Below are 9,509 nucleotides of genomic sequence, written 5' to 3' on the forward strand. Positions count from 1 at the left end.
TCCAGGTTCTCTATCAAAAGACTTCTTTTTGGACCCCCAAGAGGCAGATCTAATGCCAAATTAGATGCTAATTAGTTTAGTCCACCATTCCTATGAGTAATTCAAGCCAAAAGTGGCTCTTGGGGGTCTAAATTATCCAGATCAGTACTGGTCTTTTGCTTTAACTACAATGTTTTGGCCAAGTCACCTTGGTAGGATTAGCCTGCAGGCCTCACTACCACCTAATAAAACAAGCAAAAATAGATGAAGGAAATAGCTGTGCCTGCAGGAGGTAGCATGTCTGGATTAGAAGGCCCTGACTCATACTGGGACACAGGGCACCAGGGCAGGGCTTGTGCGGGAAAGCGGCCCTCCCTGTTCAGGTAGTTACTTCTGCCACGTGGTGGCCTGAACTCCAGTTGAACATACCCCCGCCCTGTGGTCAGTGCTCAGTAAACTTGTTTAACGGAACCAGGTACTTAAAAAATACTTGACCAGGATATTCATATCTTCCTCTTTCTGGGAGTACTAAGAGGCCTGGCATTTTTTTACTCCAGGAGGGATGCCTAACACACTAGAAATACAGCAGCCTCTTTAAGCAGATGAACCCAGCAACAGGGCAGTAGACATAGTGGTTTAGACTGGAGCACTGGCTCTGCAAGTTCCAGTCCTTCTCAACTCTTGCAAAGTATCAGCTGTAGGATCTGGGAGGTTACTGAAGAAAAGCAAGACTTAGATTTTTCTAAGACAGAAAGGCAGGTAGTAGCTTTTTCATAAGGCTATTATGGGGGTTAAACGAGCTAATGCAAGGGGGCTACTTAGTCTCCAGTACATAGAACTGCTCAGTAAGCAGAAGCTCTGAACCTGAGGTCCACAGTCCCCCCTGCCACAGGGCAGGGGATCTTCCCATGTATCAAACCAGCACCTGGTGCTCGTCTCTTCTTGCAAAGAGGCCACACAGAGAGGCAAGCCCAGGGTGCAGTTTCTTGGCACCGTTTACCCCCGAGAACCCTGCCTTGTCTTCTCGCAGTGAGGGGAGCAGCTCTGTGCCAGTCTGCAGAAAGGAGACTAGCTCAGGAATGCGGTGAGGTGGTTTCTTTCCTGCCTCCTAATTACCTGCCCTTTCCCAGAATGGTTTTCCCTTTAATTCAGTGTCTTCAAGGGAACTCATTAATACCAGCCACCCAAGCAACACAGGTTTCCAGATATGCACGTTTTTTAAATTACGTTTATTTAGCGTATGTACACATAAAAGAGAAATCACCCTCTGATCCCACCCAGCAGAAAACATGCACAAACCCAAGATATACGTGGAGGGAAGGGGCCCCAGCCCCAAGTTAGTGGTTGGGATGGTGCAATCCTGTGAGTCCCAAGCCCCAGTCAGGAGAGGGCTGGACCGAAGCACTGGGCAGCCCCTTGCTGCCAGCCCTAAAATAAGCGTGCGCCGTAGCCAAAGGTCTGTTTGATGCCCTCAAAGTAGTACCGCTGCCAACCCTGCCGCGTCCTCTCTTCCTCGGGGGCAGGGATGCCTCTGCCTTCCATGCACAGCTCAGTCTCTCCATTCTTGTCTATGAAGGTCAAGGTGATGGTGGCAAAATGCCCTGGGGAAAGGCAGAGGGGAGGGGGGTTTAAGATCCAGGGTTTCCGTCAGGGCTGGAGACTAAGGGGGAAAGAAAGAGTTCTGGGGGTAATGGCACTAAGCAACTATGCATACTTACCTTCTGGCCAAGATTTAAACCTCCACTTCATCACAATAAGTTTCTCAGGGACCTAAAATAACCAGAGAGATCAGTGTGTACCGTAGACTCCAATGCGCCAGATCCTGGCTGGGACCAGCTGTCTGTCTTTCATTCGGCCTACGGTCTGTGCAATTCTACACCTCAGGGGCACAAAGTGGACCGTGGAGTTGGTAGCATCTGCACCAACACAGGCTACGGCCTCTCCTCTCACTCCCAAGTCCAGTCCGGTCAACTGTGCCCAGGTGACAGACAGTTCAGTGCTACAAATGGAAAGTTACCAGCCGCCAATATACATGACCTCTCTTCCATGTTTGATTTCTTCAGGAAGAACTAATTTAACTCTGAGGAGAAAAATTCTAGGAAAGCAAGAGAATTCAACTGCAACATTCTTTTGAAAATACAAAAATGAGGTTTTACTAACCAGAGAGATTGAATTTTACCTACAGAGCTGAAAAAAGGAATGTTTTTCTTCTGACCTGAGACTATATCCTGGGTCTGGGGCTAGCAGGCACTCACCAGATCAGTGAATTCCCCAGAGACGTTGCCATCTACCAGGTGAAACTTCCCACCTTTGTCTGCTTCTAACATTGCAGGAGCATGGGTAAAGGCCTGAACGAGCTGTGGGGGGGAAAAAAAAAGAGGTAGTGAAGATGTCCCTCTCAGTGGGACCTAGGGACAAACGCCAGGTGATACTTGCACACCTTAGCTCTCATTTCCAAAGGCACCACTCTGTCCAATGACTGGCTTCTGTTATGTCCCACTACAAAGGGACAGCCACTGCTCAGGGCTTTGACTTGAGTAACTCTTTGTAAATCCATGATGCCAATACTTCAGATCCATTCACTTTTCCAACAAGAATGTTTCTAGTGGTGCCCACTTAAACCACCCCAAAACACTATACGGGAGGACAGAGAGCAAGTCCACTTTGAGGAGTAGAGTGAACACAGAAGGGTTTTTTCTTTGTCGCTACTTGTACGAGGAAATCCTCATGGCACCACTTTTTAGTACCTGCTCTGCATGCAGAGGGGATGTGCCTACAACATCCCAAGTCACCTGAGCAGCAAATGCCCGGAGGCCTGACGGACAAGATTATACTTACCTCTTGGGTGGTAAAGACTCTATACAGCTCCTCTGGTGATGTCAGGAAGGTTTCTCTAAGGGTGATCTTACAAGTGGGGATTTTGACACCAACGGGTCTGGCCTGGGTTTTTGAAGGAGCAGACTTAGCCTGTGGAAGCGGCAGCGAGAAAGGTTTAGAGGGTGGGAAGCCTCCATTAACGTGGCTTCCAGGACAGGCCTGTCACTCATTCTCACAAACTTCTTCGCCTCCAGTGCTAATTATTCCAGGAGGCTGGATGGACGTTTCAGTCATTAGGGGAACCTTCCCAGAGTGTTCTCAGTTCCCACCCAAAACAACACTCCCAGTGAAGGACAGATCCTCACTGGAAACCCCACTGACCAAAGGACCTGGCAAACCACTGGGCATTTCTGAAGCACTCAGTGTAATTCTCCAGGAAAAATTCTGTGCTCAAAGAGCTGGAAGTAGCCACCTCCCCTCGGGAATCTCCTTCACTGTGCTGGCAGAAGGGCAGCGGGGCTGCAAACCAAGTGCTGAGCCTGAACTGTACAAGTTCTAGCTCCACAAAAACTAGCTGCTCACCCTGCAAATGTGGTGAAATTGATCAATTTCCTAATAGGTGAATGTCATGATCTAAGCCCGGTACCTTTGTGACCCCTCTAGTGTCAAAGTACGAAATATCAACACCCCACTTAGAAAGAATACTGAAAACATAGATAGCTGAAGACCATCCTGTGTTCACAACCTAACCGGTGTTAAATGCAATCAAGAGAAACTCTGAAGCCCCTGCTGGCTTCCATTTGCTCTAGGGGTTTGTTATAAATGATTAAAAACCCAGTTAAAGAGGGACAAACAACTACACATTGTAGACTCTGTAAAAAGCACCATGGGCAGATCACAGGCTGCTGTGGCTTGGAGGTTAGGGTCAGAGAAAGAGCACATGGAAATAGCACTTATTTACCTTGCGCTCCTCAGTTTTCAGTGCTGGCTGCCCGGCTGGGTCTACTGACTCTCCGTTCATTGTAGGCAAGATCATGCCCTGCGTGAACTCTGAAAAAATAAAATCCCCACTCCTGGAAGTTATTTCCTAGTAGCTGAGATTTGTGGCTTCTTTAGAGTTTGACAAACATGGACGTCTTACCCCCAAATGAAGTAATGACAAAGAAAGAAAGAGTCTACTTACTTTAGGTCTTTACCTTTGCACTATGCCAGACAGGTATCTGAGTGTATGCTACAGAACACAGAATGTTAACTAGGATGATTCTAAATCTCGCTCCATTAGAAGCAATACAACTTGTTAAATGTACATGAGGTCTCCTATGGATGGTAGCCAACGAATGTAGTGGCACTTTCAAGGAATTCAAGAGCAGGGCAAGATACCCACAGATGCATACTTAGTCCCCCTTCTCCACTCTGCCTTACCTCAGTAGAATAGCCACGCCTAGTGCACCAGAGCACTCGTTCTCACCAGAAGAGGTATCACCTCGTATGCTGGTGCCCTTTGACAGTCATTTTATGTACTCCCAACACCAAGATCAGAACACACTGGCAGAACTGGAATTCTAGGGGACAGCTGAGCTGACCGCTATCCTAATGACCCCCTAAGTGTCCCTGGAGAATGCATGTCAAAGATAGTCCAGGACTGTGCTCAAGCACAAGACTGTGCCAAGTCTTTAGATCGCACCGTTCAACAGAAATGTAATGACAGCCTCAAATATAATCTTAAATTTTCTAGTAGCCACAGTAAAGTGTTAAAACAGAGAAGTGAAATTAGTTTTAGTAACACATTTAACCCAATACATCCAAGCTATCGTATCAATATAAAAAGCTATTAGTAATTTCACATTCCTTTTCTGGTACCAAGTTTTCAAAACCCACCGTGTTTTCTACTCACGGCACAGCTCGACTTGGGACTATCTGCATTTCAAGTGCTCATCAGTCAATATATCAGATAATCCATCTCTATATCTTTCCCTTATTCAGAGTTTATAGATTGATTTTGAGGTGAAATAAGCCCCCTCCCCCACAAATCTTTTACCCATCTGGCAAAGAAAGGACTGTCAGGACCCTTAATCAGAGTCTGATGGTCGGGGGTGGGAGGGAACTACCTCCTCAAGGCATACGTAACTACTCAAGGGATACCTGTTTTGAGGGTGCTGATGTAAATTCCCATTGCTTCTCTTAGGAGTTTCACCCCTTCTTCCTTCATTAAGGCCACGAGATTTGTGTCAGGCTCATCTTTGGCAAGGCTCACACTAATCTGAGTGAAAGATCAGAAGTAGGTGGTAAATAACTTGAGGGGCACCCAGACATGGAATGTGGGTGCTGAGCAATCAGATAGCTGCTGACATTTCCAAAGGAAACGTGTGAGGGTTGGGGTATTTTTCCAATCCCCATGAGTGTTCCTTCTTGCATTCTGCCAAAGCCAAGGTGGCTAACATTAGAACCCAAGTTACTAGCTAAAGCGGAGTAATTAAACAAGCACAAGCTGTGCTGGAAGCTCTCAATGGCACCACAGACCTAGGAAATCATCTACAAAGTGAGGTTCTGAATGCTTGGGCCAGGCCTGGGCTTTAATCCTGAACGGGAAGTCATTTTTCTCATCTGAGAATAGAGAATGTGGAAGACTCAGATGAGGAATTAGGAAGCACAAACCTCTACTTCATCCACACTGTTTTCATCAGACAAATTGGGGATCTCCACATGTCCCTTGTACTGTACTCCAGACTTAGAGGTACCTGTCAAAAGCAATGCAACATCATTAGTCTCCCCCTTTGCAGGAAAAGGCTGCTCTAGAGTCCTAGCTACTCTTCTGCTTGCACTTTTTTTTTTGCTTGCACTTCTTTTGAACTACTGAACTGACCCTCTTTATTCTGAGATAAAGCCAGACGCAACCAACCCTCCCCGCTTCTCCCCTAGAAGAAATGTCTTTCCTCATTAGATCTGTTGAGGCCAACTGCGTTATTACTGTATGGGACTAAGAGCTGTGTGGATGTGGCACTGGCAGGAATTCTGCCAGGGAGAACTTAGGTCAACAATCAATGCAGTCAGTTCTGCTAGAATGCTTGTTTTGAAAATATAAATTTATTCCGATGTGACTGACACATTAGGGGTCAATCTGATCACAGCATGAATTTCACATTTGCTAACACAGGATTTCTTTCACGAGAAACACTAGGTGAACACACACCCACACAAAACCACACCCAGCTGAAATGAGCTGCACAGGAATACACAAAACACACACATCTCAAACATTTATCTGCCAGCAGCCTCAGTTCCCCATGTGCTATGAGCCACGCCACCCACACTGGTGTTACAACTTCTGATTTCAGCTGACCTTCCTTCCACCAATCGACAATAACCCACATGCTGCAACCCTTCTGATGCCCACTTTCACAAGTGAACTTCAGGTCTTTTTCAAGGTAAAGCACCATGTTTACTGTATTATTTATGTACTTCTTCCCATATAACGTGTGGACTGTGCTATCAATTTTTATGTTCCTAAATTTTAAAAATGTGTCACCAATGAAGGTTTTTGGGTGTTGTGTCGTGTCCCTAACCCTATCCTCCCCATAAGCCCTGTGGTTTTGGTTGAGCAATTTTGCACAGTATGGGGATTTTTAGGAACACACGGGTGACGTTACAGCAGAACTGACTGTATTTCAAAATGAACCAACAATATGATTATTGATCTTCACTTCTCCTGACCTCAGTTTCTCAATCTATAAAAAAAGGACTGGGTAAGATGATACCCAAGGTTCCTTTCAGACTACTACAGTTTTTTTAAAAAAAGTCACGAACAGATAGATCTACTCTTCTCCTCTTTATTACCATTTACTTGAAAAATGCTCATCGAGGCACAAATCTAATGTATGCTTTGCCCCACACATGTATTCCTTTAGCTTTAGTGCCTTTTAAAATTGTCAGGACCATCCAGCTAGGGCACATATATGGCTCCAATTCTTTGCCAATACCACCACAGAAGGGACACAAAAACTGGAGGATAAAACCACCCCAAATTATAGTCACACAGAAACTTCGTTAGCAGGGTAGTCTAAACTGGTAGATTCACACAGGAGAAAGTAAAAAAAAAAAAAAAAAAAAATCAAGACCAAAAAAACCCTCCCCTTCCCACCTTTAAGTCAATCATCCAAGAGACAAAAGTTAGCTAGTCTGAGGAAACGTTACCTGACATAAAATGTCCTAACATATCATGTGGCCCAAAGATTCAGTGGCCCAGCTGCTTCACTGGTGGCGGCTTATGAGGCCCACAGAGAGGAAATGCATTTAGTGTCCCACAGCAGCAGAGAAATTTTGGCACCCAATACTGATTTCTATAAAAGTAAAGAGCCCTGTGTCCCCTGAAGAGTTCCTAACCTTCCCAAACTGTTCTCCCGGCTCCTTAATAGGTCAACCAAAATGCAGTTAGCCTTTGTTCTAATGGCCCAGCACAGACTTACCTGTCCAGTTTAGTTTGATGCTCCATTCATAAAAGAAGATAAGTTTGCCTTTGCGATTGTTAATGGATGCCTCTCCATCAAGCTTATTCACTTCTGTCACCTCACACTTGCCTTCCTCATTTTGCACCCTCACTGCCAGGAACAGCGTTTTCAGCTTATCCGTGGACCAGTTTGAAGCATCCCTCTCTGTCCTGCAAAACAGAAATAAAACTATGGACTAGCAGCCAAACGGAAGACACACTGCTTGCTCTGTGCGAGAGAATCCAAGGCTAAAAGAGACCTGACAAATACTCTGAAAAGACCAGTCCCACTCCCGTACATCCACAAACATCTTATCCTCTTTTAGGAAGATAAGGAGTCCCATACTGTCAAGAAAGATAACTGCTGTGTGGAATGGTTACAAATCAAATGGAAAATTATACGTTCCTTTCTCAGCATGATGGTGCTAAAGTCAGTATTTGACACTTGAACATGGCGCCCCCGTTTGACCAAATGGAAAACTGTGACCATCTTGCTGAGGTCAGGAGCCTAAGAGTGGGCCCTAGAATGCAGTATTTAGCTAACAAGTCCAGTAAGTAAGAAAGCAATAATCTTGACCTCATTAGCACAGTGTTCTGACCTGTCAAATTCAGGCTGTGCTATAAATTCCCTACACATTCTGTGTCCTCTAAACGTCTAGGAAAACAATGTTAAATCCAGGGCTTCAAACCAAATTAGATCAAAGCACTATGTATGTTAAAAGGAGAGGAGATAGGTTGAAATATAGATAAGAAAAATCACTATCTGCCTCCCAACATACTAACTAGCAGAGAACCTAGCAGCAAAAAGGGCTGCAACAAAGTAAAAATGAAAGCAACGGGAACAAAGTTCAGTGGAGTTAAAAGATAAAGAAATAGTACTTTTAGGACATTTCATAAATGAGAGTAAGCTTTTAAAAGTGGTTAAGTTATAAAACCGTGATTGCCCGGCAACCGGGGTAGTCCTGGGAGTTACAACACAACCAAATGAATAGTTCCGGGTGAGAGGCCATGGCATCTTCAGCATCACTGTGCTCTTGAGCACCCACCGAACACGTTCCAAACCTTTGTCCTCTGGACTGAGGCAGTGGTTCTCTACGACTGACTCTGAATCTCACCCGTAAGCCGCAAAATAAGAATTCCAGCCCACTAGCCCCGAGCCTAACACAGCGATCTCCCAACACAATCCACGCCGATTTGGGTCTCACGGACTCCTCAGGCCACGTGTGGGAAGCATGTCCTTGCTCAGGCTGGATGCATCGGCCACGGGGGTTATGTTCTTGTATCTCTGAAACCCCTCCTCTGGGCGCAGCCCTCCACGTCGCCCTCTTGCCCTCTAAACACTGAAACAGAGGCAGGTGGTCGTGTGTGGAGAGACCTGGGACTACGGACCCCTGCCACAGGAAGAACCCACCCCCATCGCCGGGCAGGGCTGTATCGGCCCTAGTTTTGTTCCGCCCGAGGTTCCAGGGACCCGCACCCCTGGCCGGGCCGTAGCGTTCCCGCGGCCTGGCCCGCTGGCCCTCACCAGTGCCAGTTGTTGACGTTGGTGGCGTCCGCCCGCTCCTCCACGATCCAGCGTGGGTCGCCCTCACCCCACTTGGCCATCAGCTTTCCTGTCGCGCCGCCACCAGCTTCCGAGCAGCCACAGCCACAGCCTCAGGACTGCCTGGTCCCAGCCGCCCGGCAGCGCCTGGAAACTACTAGAAGCGGCCGCAGAACCTCCTGGCTTGCTTTTCCCTCCACCCCCCGCCCCTCCCCGCCTTAACTTCCGGCTCCTCCTCGCTTCCACCGGGTACTTCCGTTCCACCTCCTCGGACTTTAGTTTATGTGTGTTCTAGAGTTCCTTCAAGCTCCGTTGGGCTATCCCTAAATGGGCCGGAAAAGCAACCGCTCACACGACCATTTATCACCCTTAAGGCCACAAAGAACACGTCTCATTGTTTCCCTAGTCTCTGCATTGGCCCTGCCGAGCCTCATGGGAATTGTAGTCTTGTTTAGTAACCCGCTGGATAACCGCGGAAGGTCGCGCTAAAAGTAAAGGAAACTACTTAGGCACGGAGCGCCAGAAGTTCTGGGAGTTGTAGTCAAGAAGCCCTGTGGCACCTCCGGACAGCGCTTAAAGGCAAAGGCGGGAAAACTACAACTTCCAGCATGCTCTGCGGCCTCTTTCTTGACTCACGTTCCCCCCTTCCGTCCCACCCAGCGACTGTTCGCTTCCGCCCATTTTCTA

The 9,509-nt window shown here is 47.0% G+C and overlaps 1 protein-coding gene across 1 annotated transcript; it reads right to left on the reverse strand.

Annotated features, from left to right (window-relative positions):
• Nucleotides 1-1,187: 1,187 nt before the first annotated feature.
• On the reverse strand, nucleotides 1,188-9,002 carry AHSA1 (activator of HSP90 ATPase activity 1). Its single transcript, XM_047080293.1, has 9 exons — nucleotides 8,805-9,002; nucleotides 7,260-7,450; nucleotides 5,452-5,534; nucleotides 4,939-5,056; nucleotides 3,758-3,846; nucleotides 2,818-2,946; nucleotides 2,235-2,336; nucleotides 1,698-1,749; nucleotides 1,188-1,580 (listed from the first exon to the last, which is right to left on the reverse strand). Exons 1-9 carry the CDS (start codon nucleotides 8,882-8,884, stop codon nucleotides 1,408-1,410), a joined length of 1,017 nt encoding a protein of 338 aa, XP_046936249.1. The 5' UTR covers nucleotides 8,885-9,002; the 3' UTR covers nucleotides 1,188-1,407.
• Between the last annotated feature and the right edge of the window lie 507 nt (nucleotides 9,003-9,509).

Source organism: Lynx rufus, unplaced genomic scaffold (assembly GCF_022079265.1).
Source record: "Lynx rufus isolate CCGP_SWC_20201006 ecotype Redwood Valley unplaced genomic scaffold, mLynRuf1.p SCAF_17, whole genome shotgun sequence".
NCBI classification, from domain to species: Eukaryota; Metazoa; Chordata; class Mammalia; order Carnivora; family Felidae; genus Lynx; species Lynx rufus.